The sequence below is a fragment of the Misgurnus anguillicaudatus genome, chromosome 25 (genome assembly GCF_027580225.2).
Source record: "Misgurnus anguillicaudatus chromosome 25, ASM2758022v2, whole genome shotgun sequence".
Taxonomy (NCBI): Eukaryota; Metazoa; Chordata; class Actinopteri; order Cypriniformes; family Cobitidae; genus Misgurnus; species Misgurnus anguillicaudatus.
Window position 1 is genome coordinate 28374813 of NC_073361.2, and position 26896 is coordinate 28401708.

The following is a 26896-nucleotide window of genomic DNA, read 5'->3' on the forward strand; positions in this document are numbered from 1 at the left end:
TTATAATTAGATATTAAATCAATTAAAATAAACACACTGCTGTATAACATCGAAAATCTCGTTGGATATCCATTCATCTTTCTTAAAATAAATCTTTACAAAGATGTGGTTATCGTGCAATTATTTCAATAATAATGCATCACACACATACACCGTACAAATGGTATTGGGTCGCAATCTTTGAGGGGTGTTGCTGCATTTCCTTCAGGAATTGGGGGAGGTGGTGTCAGGAGTCACGTGATCGCAGCTCATCCGTGCCGACCCTTTGTTGTTGGGATTTTAGGCAAGGAGAACAGCGATATTAACCCGACACGAAAACACCGACGTTTACCGCGAACCGCTCGGATAAAAACGACGTGCGACCCTCGATGCGCTTCGGCTTTGCTCTCATCTCAGTCGGATAACCAACAAAACACGCGAGCGTACGAGATGCACACAAAGACATCGGCGAGCTCATAGTACTGAGACGTTCACGAGCCCATGCAACACACGCACGTGAACGCAAATCCGTGCAAATGTGCTCGTGATCGAAATGCACGCTCGATTTTAACCGGAGTGATGCTCGCACGACTTCATTTGCCTTCTTGGGACACAAACACGTTTTAAAAGGGGAAACATTGGAATACTTGGTCCTCATCATCAGCCATAGGCTGCTTTGTTTCTGGGCATCTTCATTGAACAGGTTAAAGAGGAGATACAGACCGCTGCTGGGCATCATGTCGGTGGGCAGTGGGCTTGTAAGGTGGACCGGTACCGAACTGTCTGTGTTCTGCTTGCTGACCATCACCATCCCCACGGTGCTGGGATCAGTCCAGTCGGCCAACCCGCAGAACACCGACTGCGCATCCGGCAAAGGAAAAGGCTGCTTAGGTATGCTCTCGAAATTGCATGTGGAAATAAGTGCATGCTTTCTATCTTTGTTGCAGATATTTGTTTGGCTTGCATCTGGAAGATGGAGATTCACGCATGGCCTCTGGAGGCGTCCATGATGCAGACAGTGTAGGGATGCAGAATAAAGCTGTTCCGGTGAAATAAACAGATGCGTGCGAATGCATGGGCTGATTTTTATTTGTGTGTTTCAAATGTCATCCTTGAAAGGTTTTTTAGGTGAGGTATTCATCTCTGATACACAAATCAGGTGAGACTGAATATACGAGGCAGGCACGAACCCCACCCTTTCACATTAAACCGTGCAATTGGGGTGCGGTAAATGAGATGCATGCATCTGGGTCCATGCATGGGCCGGTTTGATGTTTTAAGACACATGGTTAATCCTGGCTGTGGCTTGAGAAGGAGTGGGGGGTTTGTGTTATCCCGAATGTTGACCGATGGGCCCATTTTAAAAGCCTTGCATGATGCATTGATGTCCGGCTAGTATTGCTTTGTATCTAAGTATAAGCACGATACATGTAAGCAATTTGGCGACGATAGTGGTCAGTGCTCTGTTATGTTGTTTCAATTGCACCACAATGTTTAAAAAGCCTGTTTAGTTAAACACACAACGTGCATTGGTTGTTTGTGTACATTTCATACCTCGTTGACAAAGACATTCAGAGGATTAACCAGCGAATTGGCAACCTGATGACTTTTTGCATATGGACGGCATGCAAAATATCAAAACAGGAAGCCTTTAGTGTGTAACCGTTTGACAAAATGGTCATCCGTAGTCTTTTGGGTCATTAATGTAAACTCTCCAGATGGGCTCTCTTTCTAGTTTTGGTCTATATCCTGACACCCTTTTTGTCACCTAGAATTAATAGAAGGGAAAGCGCTTGACAAAAGCGTCCATTGTGCGCTGGAGTTTCAGCGCATTCAAAGCTTCAGGCATCAGAGGTTTAATCAGTGGCCGTCCTGCATAAACGCAGGGTTGGTTTTGTAAAAGGCAGGGACACAATGGAGAGAGTCTCAGGGGTATCAGAATCACCCCTAGCAGTTGGCCAGTTGTTACCACGAGCAAAAAACGAAGCCTTTATTGATGCCCCTCGGCTTGCTGTCACTAATTCACTAGACATTATGTTTTATTTTCTTAATAAAAGTCTAGTTGCAATAATAGTACTTAGTGTTTTATGGTTCCTCGTGTCAGTTTTGTTGACGGGTCGGGTATAGGATTTGGTCTTTAAGGATTCTCCATTGGAGTTTGAATACACTTTTAAAAGTAAAGGCCATGATTCTTTAAAAAAGGCATTGTGCACCTTTATTTTTAAGAGTATACATTTCATTTGTGGGCATGCATGCATGCTTTTGTAATTCTAAAATCTCTGACCTCAAATAACAAAACCTTAAGTCCTTATAAGTGTAGGCCTAATGTACGTCTTAATGTATTGTTTTTACATTTTAACATCTAAATTTTTAGCTAATGCCATTAGATAATGTGTTTCAAATAGAATTTGCTGTGAGTACATCCTGTGCATTTATCAATCAAGACAGCAGTCTTGATTTTACGAACGCAGGACGTGCAATTATTTTTTAAGTACTCCTCGGCTCTTGAAGCGCATCTCTTCAAACGCGGAGCTCGCATCTGATTGAATATCAATTGACACGCAACCGGCATTTTCTATTCAGGGATACGGCCGTCCTAAACCAAGGCTGTGTTTGAAAACCCAACTCTTATAGTCGTCAGTCAATTTAATGGCTTTCCATTGAACAGTCAAACGGCCTCTAAATCACTGGGGTACGAGGGAGACGCTTTATGCACGCATCCAGTCCACGGCTCTGAAATCAATGGTAGCCGCTGTGGCGGGGCGAGAGGTCGGCCGGAGGGAAGCGCCATTGCAAAGCTTTGCATAATGCATGGAGATGCAGTCGTTGCATGCAAACCCATTTAAAGCAATATGTTCGCCATGCATGCTGTCGTGGTGTTTCAGGCCTGAGTTGATGGAGTGCTTCATGCGTCAAAATATTATATTGTGCACTCAAAGAATATAAAGGTTCCTAAAATGTCACATTTTATGGTTCCCTAAGAACCTTTTTGTTGTACAAAAGCTCTTTGTTGTTTCTACAGATTATAATCTTTAACTAAAATGTTCTTTAAAGGATTAGTCCATTTTCTTAAAAAAATCCAGATAATTTTCTCACCACCATGTCATCCAAAATGCCGATGTCCCTCCCCGTTCAGCCGAGAAGAAATCACGCTTTTTGAGGAAAACACTGCAGGATTCCTCTCATTTTAATGGACCCCAACACTTAACAGTTCCAATGCAGCCCAAAATTGCCGTTTCAAAGGACTCCAAACGATCCCAAACGAGGCACAAGGGTCCCATCCAGCGAAACGATTGTCATTCTTGGCAAGAAAAATAAAAAATATGCACTTTTAAACCACAACTTCTCGTTTTCCCTGGTCCTGGGATGCGCCAGCACGACCTCACGCAATACGTCATAACGTCAAGAGGTCACGCATGACGTATCAAAACTATGCCCCAGTGTTTACAAGTGTGGAGACAGAGGACCGTTCCGACGTTGTTTTATGTCGAATGAAACTAATTAATGTCAGTTTATTGTTTAAAATGGTGCGCAAATGTGCGTTTCATATATGTAACACGTGACCTTTCCACGGCATTACGCAGTTACGTGAGGTCGCGCTGGCGCGTCACAGGACCGGAGATGGACGAGAAGTTGTGGATTAAAACTTTATAGATTAAAACTGTGGATTTTTTATTTTTCTTGCCAAAAATGACAATCGTTTCGCTAGATAAGACCTTATGCCTCGTTTGAGATCGTTTAGAGTCCTTTGAAACGGCAATTTTAAACTGCATTAAAACTGTTATGTGTTGGGGTCCATTAAAGTCCATTAAAATTAGAAAAATCCTGGAATGTTTTCCTCAAAAAACATAATTTCTTCTCGACTGAACAAAGAAAGACATCAACATTTTGGATGACATGGTGGTGAGTAAATTATCTGGATTTTTTAAATAAAATGGACTAATCCTTTAAGGAACCAAAAATGTTTTTCATATGGCATTGTTTATTTATAATGTTTACGCAAGGAATAATTGACGATGGGAATTATTTTGAAATAATTCAAAGGAGTCAATACATTGCTCTGGTGGTTATTTTAAGACTTTTGACTGGTCAGGTGTGCGTTTATTGAGAAATAATGCATACAACATTTCTCAACCATTCAGAATAAAGCATTCAACAGCCCTGTAGAATAATTAAAATATAATCTGAAAAGGTTTAAATGAATGCTTAACAAACATGCTTGAAATGGCTGCAGGTTGTATACGATTTTTATCTCAAATCGACCCATGCATTTTCTTTCTAAAGCCCCATATTGTTAAAAGCTTCAAGCTGTGTGTACGACCGCATACCTATTTTATGTCATACCACCGAGTAGTGTTTTGGTCCTAAAATGCTTCCTAAGTGAACTCTGATGTCATGCTTGTGGATTCAGGCAGTATATAATTAAGAGGCAATTATTTTAAGGAAGCCCTTCACAGATGGTGCCTTCAAAGAGACCCAGCCCCACTGTAACCACATTTACTCCCACCCAAATGAACCAAGCTGCTAGTCTTTTGTTTCTTCATCTATAGTTACACCATTACTTTGAAGTATGCAAGGAGAACGAACTTTCGAGTTTAACCCTCAGAGGACCTCATTCAGGAACCAATTTACCCTGTTGCGCTCTTTAAAATAAAGTTTCCCAATGGCCTTTGTTAGCCTTTATGGTTACATAAAGTATCTATCTGTCTGTCCATCCATCCTGTGATACAATTTTTCCAAACATAACGTTAATGACAGAATATCATATATTATTATTATTATATATTGGATACGTATATAACCTAATATACAGCTGTGGAAAAATTAGGAGACCACTTCAAGATTATTTTCAGTTTTTCTAGATGTACTATTTATAGGTATGCGTTTAAGTAAAATGTTTTATTCTTTACATTTCTGCCGAGGTCCTATTAAAAAATAACGTTTTTATTTACTGAACTTTGAAATAAGGAAAACATGGTCCAAATAACAAAAAAGATACAGGGGTAGTTTCCCAGACAGGGTTTAGGTTAAGCCAGGACTAGGCCTTAGTTATATTAAGACATTTAAGTAGTGCATCTTGAGACAAAATCACACCACTGTCAGGCCCAGATTGGCCATAGGGAGGACCGGGAGAATTCCCGGTGGGCCGGTCTGTTTTTTTTTTTTTGGCCACGAGGGCCGGTGTTGTCATGCATCTGGTTGAAGGTTGCTGTCCCTAGGCTGCCAGTACTTATCAAGCCCTACTCGCATAATTTGCATGTGAGATTTGTCACCGGTGATTTATGCCAAAGTTGATTGTGTCACGACACTTATTGGAAGAATTCTTGCCATAGGGTCCATAACATTTAAAACGCATAGAAAACACAGGACGCGCTGTTTTCTTCGTTTTTTCAAAGCGCTCGCCTGTGAGTTTTGTTTCAGACGCGCCTACATTTGAGCGCGCATCTAGATTTAAAATAAACTTGAGCGTGACTTGACATGAACGGCCTCTAAAAGGAAAAAGATCTACAAATCGTAATTTTTTAAATTTTTAATCATAACAATAAATCATCTATGAATAGTCATTATTCATCGTCAACAAAAAATATTTGATGCAACACTCATCAGTTTATTTCACTGCAAAAAATAACTTTCTTACTTAGTATTTTTGTCTTGTTTTCAGTAAAAATATCTAAAAATTCTTAAATTAAGACATATTTACTTGATGAGCAAAATAGGAAATACCTAAGTCTAGTTTTTATACAAAAATATAAAATGTAAGCAAATGTGTGCTTAAAATAAGAAAAAAAATCTTAAATTAAGTGTTTATGAAAAAAGTAAATTTATTTGAAGAAAGTTTTTCTTATTCCATTGGCAGATTTTTTGCTTGTTTTAAGCACTAATTAACTTAAAATGTATATTTTTGGTCTAAAATCTAGACTAACCAGGTCATTTTGCTCATCAAGAAAATACATCTTAATTTAAGAATTTTTAGATATTTTTCCTGAAAACAAGACGAAAATACTGAGTAAGAAAGACTTTTTTTTGCAGTGTATTGGAAAAAAGTTAGTTTTATATGAATATGATGTTTTCTCAAGTAAAACAAAATGTTGAAAGTCAATTATATACACTGCAAAAAATTATTGTCAAGAAAAATATTTATTAGTATTTTTGTCTTGTTTTCAGTAAAAATATCTAAAAATTCTTAAATTAAGACGTATTTTCTTGATGAGCAAAACGACCCAAGAAAATAAGTCTAGTTTTTAGACCAAAAATATTAAATTTAAGTGATTTTGTGCATAAAAAAGCAAAAAATGGGGTAAGCAAATTTTTCTTGAATTTTTGAATTTAGTGTTTAAGAAAAATGCTCAAGATTTTTTGCTTACCCCATTGGCAGATTGTTTTGCTTGTTTTATGCAAAAAATCACTTAAATTTGATATTTTTTAAACAAGACAAAAAGAAAAAAAAAATTCTCGAAAATAATTTTTTGCAGTGCAGTCTTTTACATTGCTTTTGGGTGACTTTATGTCGGTCATAAGTTTTGCTTTTGTTGGAATTCAACAGACAATGAACAGAAATGGTCATAATACATGATTAAAGGCAAAACTGGAGTGGTCTCTTAATTTTTCTGTGGCTGTATGTGTACAAGAACCATAAGTACCCTATTTGACAACAACATCAACTTATGCACTTTTTAAGTTAATATTGTATATTAATTCCTGCTTTAAGTATATAAAAATCCAGTTAGAGGACTGACTACATCTCTCTAGATAATTTACTGCCTAACTGCAGTTGAGTTGATCAAACTTCATTAAGCAACAGTATTGTGGATCAAAGCTCACTTCCCGACCGCTGGACCACATCAACCGTGTGACAGCTTCATACCTTACATTCTTTGATCTCACAGTTACAGACTATGAGATGCATATATCAACTTCTTTGATCTCAGAGATTCGTCTGAAGTCATTACAACAGCAATAAATTCTGGTCGAAAGTCATTATTAAAAAAGCCCTTTACGTTTACCACAGCCCTCAGCCTTAGTATGCCACGCAATGGCTGCCAAAACATACATTTTTATGGTATGAAGTAGATTTTATTTTTGTACTTGTTACCACCACTATAAATGACTGTTACTCTTTGGCTTGCCTTATAAGTTGTCCTGTCTAAATTTGTGTTTCTTTCTCATTTGCGAGGGGCGAAGAAAGACACTACAGAATAGAAAAAAGCTTTCTAATGCTCTTTTCCCTTACAGCAGTTTATAGTTGTGCAATTAAAACACAGCCCAGAGCGTTTAGACTCGTACAGAAACACAGGCTTACTTCTCTCCTGAGAATACTAAACACATATTAACGCCGTTAGATTAAAGAGAATTGAGTACTTCAAAGTAGATGTTGATGACAACTATATACAGTTTGTTGTTTATGTGTTATACCATTGATATTATGTAAATATATTCAATATGAGAATTTTAAAGTCCCCGTGTGTAAAATAACTTCTTTATGCCTTAAAATAGCTAAATGTAACTAGGGCTGCATAATGATTAATCGCGATTAATCGTTTGCAGAATAAAAGTTTTTGTTTACATTATATATGTTTGTGTACTGTGTATAATATTTATGTATATGTAAATTCACACACATGCATGTATAATTTTAATAAAGTATTTATATATAATATAAATGTACAAATGTATATACACACGTAAGCATTTTTAAAATATATACATGCATGTATGTGTGTGTTTATATATCGTGATTAATCGTTATGCAGCCCTAAATGTAACAACTTCTATCCTTGCTTCATCAAGTATTTGCAGATATATGAATATGCAAATTAGTCTCTGGCTCCACTCAATCACAACAGATCAAACAACCTGATCCATTCAGTCAACACATTGATGTGATTGGTTAAAACATGCTTGTGATGTAAAAACCAGGGGCTTTAAAAACTTACTTTTTACCAGAGGGGAACTTTATGGAGATATTAAATAATCCTAATGGGACAACCAAAATAGTAGATACATATCATAATATAGGCTACTGTATTCTTGTAGACTAGTTAAGCAGCCTGGTTAGTACGATGCAATCTCATGGTAATGGGCTTACCTCACGCAAATTCGTACATACTAATTCGTATTAATTCATACGACCACATTTTAGTACGATTTGCCTTGAGCGGGGTTAGGTTTCGTTATTGTTTTTATTCATGAGAATCGTACGTTTTTGCACGATTAACTTCGTATGAATTAATAGAATTAAATCAGTGAATTAATTAATTATATATCGTAACATATGTACAAATTCTCGTGAGATTAGGCTGGTCTTTTTGTCGCGCATCATATGAACAAACTGGAAAACAGGTCTCATCGTTTTCGCTTGTCGAGAAAACGAGTTTTTATTTGTTGCATTTATTCTGTTTTAGGATCCAAATATCAGAAAGAAGAATAGTATAAAGAATAAAACTTAAAATATCAATCAGTTGTGCTTATCTTTGGTAGCTCCTTTGAAGGCATCTTGAGTAAAACATATTTATATTTAATGAAGCGTACGCAGAAGAACTGAACCGGAAGTACTGTTACCTGTTTTGCAGAATACGGAAGTTTGTTGCGCAAAACCCCTCATTCGTAAATATTTTAGATGGCTAATTTGTATTTATTCAAATATTTTTGCTTTCATTCCTGTGACATTGGGGTTAGTGGTGGGGTTTCATTTTTTTTTATTAATCATACGAATTGGCTAACTAGCTATTGGCTATTTTCTACATAAGTCCACTCTCGAAGGAGTGAATAATTCATTTGGCACAAGCATCGGTGGACGAGTAGTGGCTAGCTGTGAATGTACATCAGTCATACACTCATTATTGCTGTGCATTGTGGGATTGAATGAGTGCACTCAATAATATCCACTATGATTTTGGACACTACTAAAAATAGATGTTACCTCCAATAGTGCACTATTTAAGGGTAAAGGGAGCTACTTCGAACACAGCCATTGATATTTATTCCCACATATGCATCAAACTTGTTTCCAAATCGTTTTTATTCCATAAACTGTGGAAACAAGAGGAAACATAATATCATTTGATGCAGAAAAAGTAATTAAGTCTAAATTTAAGGTTCAGTGTCGAGCTATAACGCAACAGCTTCCTGTTTTAATGAGAGACTTTGCAGGGCCTATTGACCCGTAGAGGAGATGACTATTGACTGGTCGTGAGCGGATGAGCTGTTTGGCTACAGGCAATGGACTGATGTCCTTATCTTTCAGATGCCATTGATTTCAGCCAGTGCTCTGATTATCTTTGCTCACTGTGAGATCTTGGTCTCATGGCCCACTTTAGTCCCGCACACTTTGTGGGCATTGTGTTTGTTTGGAGATGTACGCTTAAATCTAGGACACTTTAGATGAGGCAGCTTTAAGAAGCATCGCATGCAGGAGCTTTGTCGTTAAGGTTACAGTTTATCTCAGTAGATTAATATCCGAGGAAAAATATGTGAGGACTTCTGTATGATGTGGTAATATTCAGTCCCTCCAGAAAAACGTGATTATGCGATTGCATTATTTAAAGCAACACTATGTAGTTTTTTTTACCTTTAATAATGTCTCTAAAATTATTTCAGTGATAGAACAACTTTTAACTGGACAAATTGTACTGTTGCTGCAACCTGAGCAGCCTCCTAGCTGCTACAAGCACACTCTGACAGTGGCGGTGGAGGGTAGAGCACACAGCCCCGCCCCTCCCCGTGCCTGCAGAAGAGTGTCTGATACCAGGCACTGTTGCGCTTTTCAACCACATGGGGGAGCTGTAAGTCATTTTTACATGGAAACTACATAGTGTTGCTTTAACACAAAATCAGCCAAAGTCCACATATTTATGCGGGGGACGCATTTTTTTCAAATACGCCGCACTTTCGCAGCATAAATTGCAGATGTCCATGTGCAAAATATGCGGTGCTTGGATGATTTCATAATCCCCGCATTTTCGTAGCAAAAATCACATATATCTTAGCAGAAAGTTGTAAAATGTTGCATTTACCTCACACAAGCGCAGCCATGTCCCCTGTTGCCATGGGAACGTTATGAAGTGACATGAACATCATTAAAAATCTGCAAAAGTTAAAAACAGTTTATGCAAGTTCCCGCAATTTTTGCAAGTTCCCGCAATTTCATTCCATAAAATTGCATAAATATCACGCATATTCCATCACATTTTTTAAGAAAACATGCCGCAAGATCAAGGATTTTTGCCCGCAACAATAAAAAAAAATGTTTTTCTTGAAGGACTGAATATTTGCAAGCATTGTCAAAACGGTGAGAAAAATGCAACATTTGAGAGTTTACAGTAAAAAGATGCTTACCGCTATTTGTTTGAGTATGCGGTAGCATGCTGTATTTTATAACACAGAAGAATCTGCTTATTAAATGTAATATGGTGTGTGTATATAAGCAATAAGGTATGAAAGGTATTATTCACAATACAGCACAGCCTCGAAAACCTTATTGCTTTTATAAAATGGTTACCACACAATACAAATATTAAAGCACAAAAAAAATGCATCAACGCAACTTTCATGAAGTTAAATCTGGGGGCGCTTGCCAGCATATTTTCATCTAAGCACTTATGATATTTCTGCTTTGTTGGTTGGTTATTGTGATATTTGTCCCGCCCCTTCTCCACTGTGATTGGATGGCCGAGTAAGAAGTGACATTGAGAGATGAGCATTTCACCCAAAGTTTATGTATTTTTTTCCACATTACAGAATACATAATAATAATAAACTTATCCAAGCTATGGCCAGCCCAGTCTCACGAAATTTCGTTATATAGTCACGTATTTTTTTGATTCTTTTTTCGTGCTATTATCACGAAATTTCGTGATCGCATAATGAATTCCTGTTTTCGTTTGATTATCACGTATTGGTTACTCAACTGTTTTGTCCTATTTTCTTACCAGTGTTGCTTCGGTTTAGGGTTAGATTTACACAAAATGACATCCCTACCCAAACCCAACTCTAACCCTATCGCCAGGCGACATTTAAAAAAATAAATCAGAAATAAGAAATAATAGTATAAACCAACATATAAAGTGACATTCTAATGCAAGCACCAAATCTAACCCTAAACCGAAGCGACAATGGTTTAAAAATAGGAAAAAGCAGTTGAGTAACCAATACGTGATAATCACACGAAAACAGGAATTCGTTATACGATCACGAAAAAAACACAAAATTTCGTGATAATAGCACGAAAAAGAATAAAAAAATACGTGACTATATCACAAAACTACGTTTCATTTTATCAAGAAGCTTCTTAAAGTTTCACTTTAGGATGAATTTTAAAGAATATCGATGGAGTTTAATCTGGGCTCTTATTGGCTGCTTTTCCTTCAATTTATCACTCCAAGGGTGTTTTCAGACCTGTAAATCGATTGCTTTGTTCTGAAACTTGGGGTTAAATGCCTACAATGTTGTAATTTCATATTGGTTCAGTTCGCATTCACAAGGCAATGTTTCCAAATTAACCAGACTTTGTTAATACAAGTCACATGCGAGTAAACTCTCCTTTGATTGGTCAGAGTACATCTGTTTATTTTCTGTGAATTTTTGGGATTATTATATTTGTATTCCACACAAATAAAGTAATACTAGAAAGCCCAGGATGTCCTCTTGACAAAACAGTAAGATTCAAATAGGTTGAATAAATTGAGCTTGACTCAAACTCATGTCCACTACAGAGGACAAAATGAATTGCTGGGTCTCAGGAGGATATTACTACTGTACAAAACCTATTAGCTTGATGTGAACTCATTATCGTGTCGTCTGTTCCCGCAGGCACTGTTCCTAACACATCGTTTATCAAAGCACATTAACACTTTCACAGATTAATCACTCATCTTTATCAACATCCTTATTAATGAACTTCTTGTTCTTGTTTTTTGAGTTTTTTGTACAGACTCTCTCCAAAATAACTTTGATGGGTTTCTGTGGCCACAACATTTGTGTTGTTTTTCAGATGCACAGCTCGGACACATGCCAGAAACCGTCATTAAAAGTGTGTGTCCCTCTGTTTTAAACCTCATCTGCTTAAATTAACACAAGGTTGATGGCTGTTATGTGTCCTTTATTTGCATGTGTCATAATACCCTGCTGTATTGTTCATTTATATGAAATCCTCATAGGGATAAGTGCACTGTAAAAAATTGCTGTAGTTATGAAACTGTTTGCCAGTAACTTACTGTGGATTTAAATTTATGTTATTTACTGGCAACAGTTAAACATTAACAAGTCTTTGTCGGAGCCCATGGTGTAGTGGGCAGTGCTCCAACATGTGGTGTTTTTGCACTTCGATTTCGATTCCCGGCTCGTGGTCATTTGCCGATCCCCTCTTTCCTGTACTTTCCTGTCATCTCCTAAACTCACTGTTAAATTTAAAAAAGGCCAAAACTGGCCAAAAAAATATAACTTAAAAAAAACATTAAAAAGTCTTTGTCTTTACTGAATAAAACTATAAAATAACAGCCTTAGGCAAAGCATTCTGGGAGTCAGAAATCCCCATCAACCTTTTTATGTTTTTCATTCAGATTTTGGTTCCCAATTTTTAACAAAGTGTTGCCAGTAAATAATATAAATTTAAATTTACAGTAAGTTACTGGCAAACAGCTGCATAACTACAGCATTTTTTTGTAAACTGTTGCCAGTATATAACATACATTAAATCTACAGTAACTTACTGGCTTACAGCTGCATGACTACAGCATTTTTTACTACTTTTACTAGTTTTTTACTACTTTTTAGTAACTACAGCAATTTTTTACAAACAGTTGCCAGTAAATAACATACATTTAAATCTACAGTAAGTTACTGGCAAACAGCTGCATAGCTACACATTTTTTTACAAACCATTGCCAGTAAATAACATACATTCAAATCTACAGTAACTTACTGGCTAACAGCTGTATGACTACAGCATTTTTTACAACCCGTTGCCAGTAAATAACATACATTTAAATCTACAGTAAGTTACTGGCAAACAGCTGCATAACTACAGCATTTTTTACTAACCATTGCCAGTAAAAAACATACATTTAAATCTACAGTAAGTTACTGGCAAACAGCTGCATAACTACAGCAATTTTTTACAAACAGTTGCCAGTAAATAACATACATTTAAATCTACAGTAAGTTACTGGCAAACAGCTGCATTACGACAGCAATTTTTTACAAACCATTGCCAGTAAATAACATAAATTTAAATTTACAGTAAGTTTCTGGCAAACAGCTGCATAACTACACCATTTTTTTTTACAAACCATTGCCAGTAAATAACATACATTTAAATCTTCAGTAAGTTACTGGCAAACAGCTGCATAACTACAGCAACTTTTTACAAACCGTTGCCAGTAAATGACATACATTTAAATCTACAGTAACAGTACTGTCATTTCTACAGAAATTTTTAACAATGAGTGATTTCTTTTTACTGTAAGCTGTCAGAATAATAGCCGATCCTCGTTGTGCTACCCTTTCAGAAAGTACACATTTGCACCATCAGGGTTAATATATATGTACCTCAAAGGTGCATATTGGTACCAGATGTATACAAATATGTACCTAAATGGTACATATTCAGACTTTTTTAAAGGACAAGGCCCTCTTAATACAACTTGTCAATGCCATGGTATTTTTGTAAGGGTATAGACATGTGGATGTGGGCTATAGGATCAATTAACCCCGTCTCTAAATATTCCATCATCTGAGGAATCGCTCTTCATACATTTTTGCTGACGGGCTTTGCTCCCGCAGCCAGAGGTCTGAAATATGATTGGCAGTTGACTGTAGACAGCTGTTGGACACATGCTCGGTACAGCTGCTGCGGGGGTGCTGCTTCCTGTGTGGTGTTATTGGTAAAGCTGATTTCAGATCAGTTTTGTCTCAGTCTTATGTTTGATGCCGTGGCGGGTAAAGCTGATCCAGCATGTGCACATGGAATAACTTCCTGTTATAGTGTTTGATGGTACGTTATGGGAGAAGATCCATATGTAAGCCCAACCTTATTAACCATTAACACTTTCTGGCCATCTGAATGCCATTTCCCATTAAACCCAACATGTAACATATTGACAAGAAACAGGCGTGTAATAACCCTGAGACTGATTCGTCCAAGCTTGAAGTTTAATCAACCTCATGTTTCATTTGCAGATCTGTCAGAGAAGAAGAGCGACCTGCGCGTGTGCGACGCAACCACGTGCCGCTATGGTGGCACCTGCAAAGATAACGGTGCAGATCTGAAATGTGTATGCCAATTTCAGGTACATGTTTTTATCTTTTATATAATTAAAGCTGTTGATATAAACACATTTGACCCTACATCACTTGAATATTTGCCACAATGTTACATTATTGCTTTTATATTTACGCTTTTGGCAGATGCTTGTGTGTAAGTTTTTATCAAGTTACACTCTCGGAAAAAAATAGTACAAAAGCTGTCATTGAGACGATACCCTTTAAAAGGTCCTAATATGTACCGTTTAGGTACAGATATGTATACATTTGGTACCAATATGCACCTTTGAGGTCCAAATATGCACTTTTGTTCAAAGGGTACCGCCCCAGTGACAGCTTGTGTATCTTGAGATTGTAGGCTTGACAACCTAAGCATTTGATGGTTTAAAAGCATTTATCTTCTTCACATAGAAGCCCTTTGTTCTTAGTGAAAAATCTTTATATCCTCCACAGCATGAAGCTTTTTCTTTGATTGTTGCCTGAATTATCTGACCTGATCAATACTTAAGCATTGACCTTCATTCGCTTGTGGTCAATGAGCCATCATTCTCAAACATATTAGCCTTAAAAATCCTGTCAGTCGTGGCATAAATCTGATCTCCGGTCAGTTATGCAGAACGTCTCACATGTATCATCTATCCGTGTTTGCCGCAGTGCCCTAAGAACTACATCCCCGTGTGCGGCTCAAACGGAGACACCTATCAGAACGAATGCTATCTGAGACAAGCGGCGTGTACCCAACAGAGAGCCATCTCTCTGGCCTCCGAGGGACCCTGTTATCCCGGTAAGTCTCTCTTCCGCTTCCTGAAACCAAACCTGACATATTTTCCTTGGATCGCATTTCGGTGACCGCACTGATTTTAGTGCAACTCACAAACATGTGATGCTGCAACAAACAGTAATGGTCTGAGGAAATGTTATTGCTCATATGTTGTTTTTTCATAGCTCATTTGTTGTCTTTAATTGAAGTATTAATGTTGGTTTGGCCTTTTCTCAAGGTTGCGGAAGCATAGCAATGGGTTTTATTTTGTTACCCGCTTTAGTGCACGTGGCGTTCCTTTTGTTGCTTTTATTTATTTGTACACTTTCAAAAATATGCAGCATTTTTGTCAATTTCACTTTGAATTTATTTAAGACAAAACTTAAAATAGTAGGTTGTATTGACTTACAAAACCAAGTTGTTTTAACTTCGTGCTGCGTTTTTCTTTTTTACAGTGTATTCACAAAACGGCTAAAATTAAGAAATAAATTATATGAAACGAAATTCGTACTAAAGAAGCAAATACAACTTATTTTAGTGATTAAAAATGATGTCTGGCCCACTGAATTTCTCCAGCATTTATTCCTTCAATCCATTACTATGCCCTATATATGAAGATTACAATTACTGACTTTCATAATAAGTTCATTAAATTAAAACAAAACTTCAGTGCTCGAAATTGCGACCATTTTGGTCGCATATGCAACCGAAATTTAATCTGTGAGACCTTAAAATATATTTGGGAGCATTTGTGCGACTGCCCATTTTGTTGTGAAGCGAGTTGATTGTGATCCTGCGTGCTGGCGCTGTCCCAGGTTCAGTGTTCCCTCCAACGATACATAACCAATCAAATTTCACCATTAAGTTCTTGCGTTTAATGAAGACCGCGGATTGGCTAATATGAGCGTCAGTCATTCCTTGTTGCCGTGAAGCGCGGAAATGTGAAAAGACGAACGCGTCGCGAGCATGACGAAAGCGAGCCGATTACAGCCAAGGTTATTACTGTATTTTTTGACGACGATCCGGATTCAAATGTAACTCCACCACCGGAAAATACGAGTTGACGTTAAACCTTTCAGAGAGAGTGGCTTAAAGATTTCGAGTGTCTCCGCTATGAAAATGTAACTTACTGTGTTTACTGTAAATCCTGTAAAACAGCGTTAATTTTTCTACAAACTGTTGCCAGTAAATAACATCAAATTTAAATCTACAGTAACTTACTGGCAAACAGATGCATAACTACAGCATTTTTTTACTAACCTTTGCCAGTAAATAACATACATTTAAATCTACAGTAACTTACTGGCAAACAGCTGCATAACATAACTACATCATTTTTTTACAGACTGTTGCCAGTAAATAACATACATTTAAATCTACAGTAAGTTACTGGCAAACAGCTGCATAACTACAGCAATTTTTTACAAACCGTCCCAGTAAATAACATGCGTTTTAATCTACAGCAACTTACTGGCAAACAGCTGCATAACCACAGCATTTTTTTACAAACTGTTGCCAGTAAATAACATAAATTTAAATCTACAGCAACTTACTGGCAAACAGCTGCATAACATAACTACAGCATTTTTTTACAGACTGTTGCCAGTAAATAACATGCATTTAAATCTACAGTAAGTTACTGGCAAACAGCTACATAACTACAGCAATTTCTTACAAACTGCTGCCAGTAAATAACATACGTTTAAATCTACAGTAACTTACTGGCAAACAGCTGCATAACTACAGCATTTTTTTACAAACCGTTGCCAGTAAATAGCATACGTTTAAATCTACAGTAACTTACTGGCAAACAGCTGCATAACTACAGCCATTTTTTCTACAAACTGTTGCCAGTAAATAACATCAAATTTAAATCTACAGTAATTTACTGGCAAACAGCTGCATAACTACAGCATTTTTTTACTAACCTTTGCCAGTAAATAACATACATTTAAATCTACAGTAACTTACTGGCAAACAGCTGCACAACTACTGCAATTTTTTTACAAACTGTTGCCAGTAAATAACATGCATTTAAATCTACAGTAAGTTACTGGCAAACAGCTACATAACTACAGCAATTTCTTACAAACTGCTGCCAGTAAATAACATACATTTAAATCTACAGTAAGTTACTGGCAAACAGCTGCATAACTACAGCAATTTTTTACAAACTGTTGCCAGTAAATAACATACATTTAAATCTCTAATAAGTTACTGGCAAACAGCTGCATAACTACAGCAATTTTTTACAAACTGCTGCCAGTGAACATACGTTTAAATCTACAGTAACTTACTGGCAAACAGCTGCATAACTACAGCATTTTTTACTAACCATTGCCAGTAAAAAACATTCATTTAAATCTACAGTAAGTTACTGGCAAACAGCTGCATAACTACAGCAATTTTTTACAAACTGTTGCCAGTAAATAACATACATTTAAATCTACAGTAAGTTACTGGCAAACAGCTGCATAACTACAGAATTTTTTTACAAACGGTTGCCAGTAAATAACATACATTTAAATCTACAGTAAGTTAGTGGCAAACAGCTGCATAACTACAGCATTTTTTTACTAACCGTTGCCAGTAAATAACATGCATTTAAATCTACAGTAAGTTACTGGCAAACAGCTGCATAACTACAGCATATTTTTACTAACCATTGCCAGTAAATAGCATACATTTAAATCTACAGTAACTTACTGGCAAACAGTGAGTGATTTCTTTTTACTGTACGCTGGATTTGTGTAAATTGAGTTCATATTGAAATCTTATCAATAATATTGATGTTTTTTAAAACTAATAGAGATGTTTGTGAGATCTCCGCGTCTGACACTTAAACAAAAGTTCACATAGTGCTCTCCTTTTAATTTCATCGATGTTAAGAAGAAATAACTTGAAATAACTTGAGATCTTGTTTTTGTAATGAGATTTTCTGGCTTTTATTTGATTTGTTTAACAAAAAGTATGCAATTAAGTTAATTTTAAATTTTGTTCAGTCAACTCATTTGCCTAGAAATTGTAATTTGGTGGATTATACGTACATTCTTTGAACAGTCAGACTACTATCCTTTATAAAATAAAATTTTTATATAATGTGTATCGGTAAATATCACAGATTATCAATGGATTTGTCAATCAATATGTTTTAATTTTGATGGCTTTAGTTCTGTATATTAGAAAAACATTTTAAGACCCTTTCTGATGAACCATCACACATGGTTTAATAATTCAAGATGCTATTTTTACGCCATGTAAAAGCAAATTGATGCACGCCCAAATGTATTAATCAATGGCTCCCTTTTCTGAACTCATATGCTTGTAAACATTGCATTAGTAGTAAGAGTAGTGCCTTATGTTTCATGCTGTGTTTAAAGTTAAAAATGAACTCCTGCCTGTTTTGTTTTCATTTCAGACAGCAGTTCAGGATCTGGTGATGGAGGTGAGTTTTCTTTCCATTTCTGACTCAACAGCAACCACTGTAGCATGAAGAAAATTTTAGCTTCTAGGATTTTGACCTAAAGGCTTCAAATGATCCCAGTACTCCAGATCTCTGTACATCAGCCAAACACGACATCTGAGGTTATTTTTAAAGCCGTCATGCTGAGGTTGGCAGGTCTGTGATACTGTGAGTCGGTTTGAACCTCCCCTACTCCTCTAGTTTGGGTTTTTGAAGATGAAGGCCGGTCAAGAGCTGTCATTAGTGTAAATGACAGACCACAGCAGAAGAGGAATCTAGTGCTCTGCCGGCCTTTCAAATAATCATCTAAGTTGTTCATCAAATATGGAGACATTTAAAGTTTTTGAAGATAGGTCATAATAGTTTTACACTTTTTGTACCTGCCATTTACTTTATTCTTTCGTCCGTTTAACACAAAAGGAGATATTTTGAAAAATGTTGGTGAGACGGTACTCAGTGACTTCCATAGTATTCGTTTTTTCTACTATGGAAGTCAATGGGTACCGTCTTCTTTTGTGTTCGCCATGAAATTAATACAGGGTAAAAAACACGAGGTTGAGGAAATGATGACAGAATTTTCTTTTTTTAATGGTGTCAAGACCACATATACTGTCTGTGTGCATTTATAACTCTCATCTTCTGTTTCACATCATGATTATGTTTACCTTGCTTTAGCGTTAATAGGACATTCATTCCTTGCAACGCCTTACGAAAATTAACCATGGTTTTACCACAGTTAAAAAAATGGTTACTGTAGTAAAAACATGATTTTGCTAATAATAATTAATATACAAAAAAAAGAGTTACTGCCAGGGCTGTCAAAAGATCGCAAATAATCGCATACAAAATAAAAGTATGTTTTTGCATATAATGTGTGTAATTATTTGCATTGAAAGAAAATGATTCATTGAATTTAATCAATTTTTTTAAGGTAAGTGGTTGCAATCAATTTATTTAAGCTACATTTAAACAAAAGTTTTATACTTTATTTTACTTTACTAATCTTTTTTGTTTAAATGTAGCTTAAATAAATTGATTGCAACCACTTGCCTTAAAAAAATTGATTAAATTCAATGAATCTTTTTTTTCAGTGTGTGTGTATATATCACATACAAAATCATTGTGATTAATCGCATATAAAATAAAAGTTTGCGCTTGCATAATATATTTGTGTGTGTATTGTGTGTAATGATATATAAATGTAATTTTTTTTATTTATGTATAATTTATATAACTTTTATTTTGTATGCAATTAATCACCATTATTCTTTAGACAGCCCTACACTTTTACAAAAAAACATAGTTCATTTTCACAAGGGACCCTTTGACTTTATGTATTGTGATGTTAACAAAATGGGGGACCAGTAGTTGCTGTTAATATATCAAAATGTGATATTCGAGCAATCACAGAATCTGTTCGTCACTGTCTTACAGAATATGAAGGATCGGGCACAGAGTCGGGCAAGAAAGTCACGAAATGCAGTAACTGCAAGTACGGCGCAGAATGCGACGAAGACGCAGAAGACGAAGACTCGTACGTGCTACATTATTTCTTTTGCCATTTTTATGTAGGTAGCTTTGCCAATTTAGCTAAATGTTGGTTAAAATGACTTCCATGCTCTTTCATGTCAATGTATTAAAGAAATTAAAGTATGAAATGAGAAACAACGGCCATTGTGTCTAATATAAAAGCATGAACGTTGGAAGGAATACAGCTCCTTTCAAAGCCAAAAAAATAACACTCCTTCTCCCATGGGAAGGCCAAGAAGCAGTGAAATAGTTTGTGTGGTGAAAGTTTTTCTGCCTGCTTAGTTTTTTCCTTTATGTTTTCGCGTTTCCATGCCAAGCGCTAATGAACAGTATGGACCGAATCCAAGAACCGCTTCCAAGGACACGAGACTCCACAGCCCAGGGAAAAATTTTCATACGTCAGCACTCGTAGTTGGTACCAATATGGCCCTCTTATGAAGAGCCATTATTGGTTATATTACCTTAATGAACCACAAGGGGGAGACACAAATTACTTTGTGTGGCTCAAAGTACTGGAGAGATGCAGGTTGCACCAGCACAATGTTCTTGTCGTGCATTATTAAGCATCGATCAGATTCATCAAATTCGTTTTTTATATTGCAGCTGCTCGTGCAAAATCGACTGCAGTGGCCATAATGAAAACCCGGTGTGTGGTACTGATGGAAACTCGTACCATAACCCCTGCCTCGTGCGAGAAGCCTCCTGTATGAAACAGGAGCAGATAGATGTGAAACATCTGGGAAGATGTCCAGGTCAGAATCTGCTACAGGTCACAGTAAGCTCTTAATGATGCCATAGAAGAACTATTTTTTGAAAAAACAAACCTTTTAATTGGTTCTTTAAACTATAAAAAGGTAAGAAAGAACCTTTTATTAAATAGTTCTTTGAGGAACCAAAATGGTTCTTTTATGGTATCACAGTGAAAAATCATTTGTAGCACCTGTATTTTTAAAAGTGTAGCAATACTGTAGATACACGTGATAATGATAAAGTCAAATATTTGTGGATATTCCTGGTTTAAAAAAATATTAGAACCTCACATTTAAACCTGGATTTCCATTGCTGATGTTTTTTTTCTTTATGTGAGATTTGTGAATAACCTCTAAAGCAAATCTGTGTTTTTTCATTATTCAGATAAAGACAAAGCTAAAAAAACTGATGTTGGATCTCCATACAAGCCTGAGATTACTGGTGAGCACACTTGTAATGTAATGTCATTCCTAACCTATTTAAATTTTACGTTGTCTTTAAATATTGATCAGATGTGCTGATTTATCAATAGTCATATAATCGATAGAATTAAATTTAATGTAATTCATGCATTCAACAATGATGCTTATTAAAGGAGTCGTTCACCCAAAAATGGTCCCCATCGACTTGAGCATAGTCATTTTTATTCCTACTATGAAAAAAGTCAGTGGGTCCCATTTTTTGGTTGCACTACTCCTTTAAAGGAATAGTTTACCCCAAAATAAAAAATTGCCCTAACTTTGGATTAAAGGTGCAGCCTGACCTCAACTCGTACTAAAAAAACTCGTACTAAAAAAAAAATTGCCACTAGTTCGGGTCGGACTTGGGTCTAATTTTCTCGGGTTTGTCTCGGGTCGGGTCTTTCTTAAAAAAGAAAATATTTATGCACGTCGCGTTCAGGTATAAAGTAATTCGGGTCTTTTCGGGTCGGGTACATGTCTTTGGACCCGAGAAGACCTCTAACACGCAGTAGTGTTGGGCGATATGCCCCATTGTGAGATCGTCCTATAGTCAGCTTGTGAGATCGCTGATACGCGATAGTATCGGGGGGCGGGGCAATAGTTAACTCATTTATTTATTTGTTCATTTTTTACTAATTTATGACAAGGCACTTGACTGGTGGACAAAAAAGAAGCTATTTTACTCTAAGGGCAACACTGTCAGAACGCAACTTTCTTAAAGGGATAGTTCGGCCAAAAACGATATTAAACCCATGATTTACTCACCCCCAAGCTGTCCGAGTTGCATATGTCCGGCGCTACCGGAAGCTAGTTAATTACGTTAATAACATTTTAAATATGGATATTTCTACAACAACACTGCACGGATTACCCTCAGAAGACCTTTGTTTATCATCCTGGAGCCGTTTGGATTTAATTTGTGAAGGATGGACGCACTTTTTTTGGACTTGAAGGTCGTGGACTATGGCTGGACCCTGTAATATTACATTTAATCAACTAAAAGATCTAAAATATTTTCTAAAATATCAGAAAATGTGTTTGTCTGAAAAACGATGGACATATGCAACTCGGACAGCTTGGGGGTGAGTAAATCATGGGTTTAATATCGTTTTTTTGGCCGAACTATCCCTTTAAAACTGATGCCATTAATCCGAGCGCATCATTGATGCCCAGGCGCTCTGAAATGTCCTGCCTGCCAACACACTGGCTTGTTTTAAACCCCTGTGCAGTGTGCACCTAACAACCTCTCTATTGCAAGAAAATGGCAGAGCCGTGCGTATTACAAGCTCATGTGTGAGCCGAGGAAAAGTCTGCTTCATGCGCATTACAAGTTCAGGTGCTAGAAGGAGTCCATACCGTGCGAGTTCAGGTCCGAGCAAGTGTCCAAGACGTGCGAATTACAAGTCCAGGAGCATGCGAGAAGGAATTTGCGCACGTTACAAGCTTTCTCCCGCAAAGTGAAGCCCACAAACACTCTCATGCGAGGAAAAGCGTGCAATGAGCATGTTAATGTGAAACTATGATGATAATAATTATCTAACTATCGGCAACTATTGTCATGAAAGCCCGCTATCGGCCATATGCCTGATGATACATGATAGTATTGTCTATTGGCACAACCCTAGCGTACGGCTATAGTTTATAAAGTTTAAAATATAAATATTTCCTTACAAAAACCCATCGCTTCACTCCAGAAGACATTTCTATTAACTATAGATTAGTTTTTGATGAATTAATGCCATTTTTACAGCTTTTAAAAAGTGGCGCACCATCCAGTGCCATTATAAAGCTGAATAGTCAGGATATTACTTAATATAACTCTGTGTTTTAGCTAAAAGAAGAAAGTCTAGGATGGGTTGAGAGTGGGTAAATATGGGCTGATTTTATTGGAAAAACAAATATCCAAGGCACTCGAGTGCAAATGTTAAAAAGCCTTTAATACACTCGGCTACATATAAAATTAAAAGGTAGATCTACGCGTTTCCATGATTGAAATTAAGACGACCAGTTCAGCATGCTCTGCTATTTCTTTTATATGGGCTAAATTTTATTGTAGGGTGAACTATTCTTTTAACCTCATTTGACCTGGTGTGTCCACATACATGGACATCACATTTTCTTTGTTGTTTGCACCATAATATTTAATTCTGTGTAACTGGAACCTGTTGTACGCCAACATGGACAATTACATTGCTTCATGTTCAAAGAAAAATATTTGGTTATTATATTTATTGGTTCTTCCTAACCCAAAATAGCTGGAAGAACTCTGAAAAAGGGTGTTAGGGGGTTAAACATGCTTTATTATAAATGTAATGTGTTGCTTTAAATGTAGAATAAATGTACTTAGTCACTGCTGATAGTTAAGTTAAACAAATAGTTAAATAGCTACGTGTAGTACACTTTAAACACTGTAAATTTACGATAAGTTGCTTGTTCTGTTTTAGATCCAGCTAAAGCAGGTGATGGTAAAGGCTACGGCTGGATGCCCGTCCCCTGCACGGATGACTACGCAAACTTCTGCGTTCATGGCCAATGCGAATTCAATTACGGCATTGCTACCTGCAGGTCAGTTTCATGTTAATGAAAAGTTTTATATATTTTGGATATATATATTTATACATATTCTTAATATCAATATATATTTTCAGGTGTGATTCAGGTTACACTGGAACACAGTGTGAGGAGATCGCCGACTTTAACATCTTGTATGTGGTGCCCAGTGGACAGAAACTTCATTATGTGCTCATAGCTGCTATCATCGGAGCTGTGCAGATCGCCATCATTGTGGCTGTTGTCATGTGCATTACCAGGTGAGAGTCATAATATTTGGCATGTGTGACCCTGGACCACAAAATTTGTCATAAGTTGCATGGGTATATTTGTAGCAATAGCCAACAATACATTGTATGGGTCAAAATTTTTATTTTTTATGCCAAAAATCATAAGACTATTAAGAAAAGATGACGTTCAATGAAGATATTTTGTAAATTTCCTACAGTAAATATATCAAAAATGTATTCATCATTAGTAATTTGTGTTACTAAGGACTTCATATGGGCAACTTTAAAAGCAATTTTCGCAATATTTAGATTTTTTTGCCCCCTCAGATTACAAATTTTCAAATAGTTGTATCTCGGCAAAATATTGTCCTATCCTAACAAACCATAAATGGGTCAATGACGTGACGTTAATTATTTTGTGTACGTATGGTTCAATTAAATGTAAAAGGGTTAAAATTTCAAAATAAATTTGTAGATTACTTGCATACATTCTCTTTTTTGAGGTCCAAATCTAAAATTTCTGGTTTAATTTCATTTTAAAAGAATATTTGGGGGATAATTGCAAAAATGTCAATTGGTGTGACTAGTATTTTTTTTTCAAATTAAAATATAAATTTATTCATAAAAAATGTGGGATAAAATATTAGCATTTAGTTTAGTGTAATATGATTTTTTAAAAATATATTTTTACATCATTTGTCAAAGATTATTTGGAAAACAGAGCTGTTTTCAGCATATGTCAGGACAAATATTACAAAAATGCATTTAAATTTACATTCATAAATAACTAATAAAATTATATTTTAAAATTGTTTTTTATTATTACGTTTACATGCCATCAAGGTGGATAAAATATGTAATATTTCTCATTCTTTGGCGCAATCGTGAGTTACACCATTTGACATTTTCAGGTCCATTCAGTCTTAACTTTCATAAAAATGGTGCAAATGTTATTTTTTATTGCATAAACATAAACACTATGTGCATTGAAATAAACCTGATGCATGCTTTTAAAACAAGTTTTTTTTAATTTCTCATCTTGCCAAACCGTTTTTGTCACTGACCCAAATGTATAATAAATGTATAATATGTATATTTAAAAAAAAATATGGCTGGTTTTGTGGTCCAGGGTCAAATATAGTACAACATCCTTCCAAAACATCCCATTACCAGTAAAGATCAACTGACACCATTATAGTCTCCATTAAACCAATACAGTTCCCATTATAACCATTATATAAATATTAAATATTAGTGATAATTTGTTGTTTTATGCAGCAGGGTACTAACCGTACCTCCGCTATTACAGGTAGCAGCCTTATTTTGGGCCACTGTTGAGAATGCAACGGTGTATGCATGTACTTAAGATTCTCAGACAGTTTCTCTGTCATCTAGTAACACTGAATTAATGGCCCACAAGCACCATAGATTATGTATTTCATTATAGCGCAAGCTGTTTATGGTTAAACATTAATGCAGGGTGTATAAACCCAAGCCCATTATTACAGTGCTCATTAAAAGTGATGATATTTATGTTGTGTATTATGTGTCTTACAGGAAATGTCCTAAGAATAATCGCGGAAGACGGCAAAAGCAGAACTTAGGACATTTTTCATCAGACGCCTCTTCAAGGATGATGTAGCTTGTTTTTATTTTATTTTTTGATACTTTTTGTACCGAGTGGATTACGATTATTATGTGCATTTTCGTTCGTGCTTTCTTGACTCTGGACAACAAGGTTATTTTCGATCACGTTTTATTTCGTTATTTTACGGGATGGTGCCTTATTGTTTGTTTTTCAAGGACATTTTAGGTACTTGATGTCAGTGGTTGACACTGTCTGAGGAATGATAAAAGCCAGCTCTATTTGTCGAGTGTTTTTTATTTTTATTTCATTTGTGGTACCACGTATCATTACACGTAACTCACGGCAAATAAACTGTGCCACTGGACGTCCTCGATTTCATGGAATGTGCTTCTTACTGAAAATATGAACTCTTGTCTTTTAGCCCTTCGATCATTTTTATTTAAATCAAACATAGCTGAACACCAAATTTAATTGGGTCACAAACAAGTTTGCCGACGAAGTGCTGACGTTTACGGTTTCGTTTTGAAAGGAATTCCAGAGAATGAATTGCAATGTGTTTGACTAGCTAATCTTATCAATGTTGAAATGTTTGTAGTTTTTATGTTCTAATGTTATCGGTGTTGTCAATGTTGAAACGGACATTATTGACATTAATTTAATTCTACGAACTGCATATCGCATGACCTGTGAAACTGTGTCCAGTGATGTAGATTTAATAAAATTTAATTCTCAGTCTTACAGATATTTTGTTCCCATTTTCAAACACAATCTCTTTGTAACTATTTTATGAGGTGGCTAATTTGTATTAATTCGTACAACCTCATTCATACGTTTTCGCCAGTGATGTTGGTTTAGATATGGGGCCTCATTATTGCTTTTTTCTAACAATCAAATGTTTTTGGACAAATCTTTTGAATTTATTTGAAATGTCAGCTCGTAAAAATTGTTACGGATTCCTATGAGGTGAGGGTTCCGTTGCATAAACTGCTTGGACTAGTCTTACAAGTTAGTCATCTAATTTGATTGGTCAAATTGGTCTAATTTGAAGATGAAAAATATAATATAGTCCTAGCTAGTTGGTCAGATTAGTTCTTAAGACACACTCTTAAAGGGATAGTTCCCCAAATATGCAAATTCTGCATTCTACCGATCATGAGCCCCATTCACTTCCATAGTATTCTTCTCCTACTATGGAAGTGAATGGGGCTCATGTTCGCTTTGGTTACAAACATTTATCAAAATATCTTCCTTTGTGTTCATCAGAACAAAGACATTTTTACAGGTTTATAACAACATGAGAGTCAGAAAATGATGACAGAATTTTTA

General features: G+C 36.2%; 1 protein-coding gene across 1 annotated transcript; it reads left to right on the top strand.

Moving 5' to 3' along the window:
- Positions 1-193: 193 nt before the first annotated feature.
- tmeff1b (transmembrane protein with EGF-like and two follistatin-like domains 1b) lies at positions 194-26308 on the top strand. The gene is made up of 10 exons (XM_055182670.2): positions 194-870; positions 14155-14264; positions 14893-15022; positions 18417-18443; positions 19896-19995; positions 20595-20743; positions 21126-21182; positions 23647-23767; positions 23851-24012; positions 25540-26308. The coding sequence occupies exons 1-10, from the start codon at positions 717-719 to the stop codon at positions 25622-25624; spliced, it is 1095 nt and encodes a 364-aa protein (XP_055038645.1). The 5' UTR covers positions 194-716; the 3' UTR covers positions 25625-26308.
- Positions 26309-26896: the final 588 nt, after the last annotated feature.

Coding starts and splice junctions, on each gene's coding strand:
- tmeff1b (XM_055182670.2), top strand. CDS start 717: ATGTCGGTGGGCAGTGGGCTTGTAAGGTGGACCGGTACCGAACTGTCT. Junction 19,996..20,594: donor GACGCAGAAGACGAAGACTC/GTACGTGCTACA, acceptor TTTATATTGCAG/CTGCTCGTGCAAAATCGACT. Junction 20,744..21,125: donor ACATCTGGGAAGATGTCCAG/GTCAGAATCTGC, acceptor TTCATTATTCAG/ATAAAGACAAAGCTAAAAAA.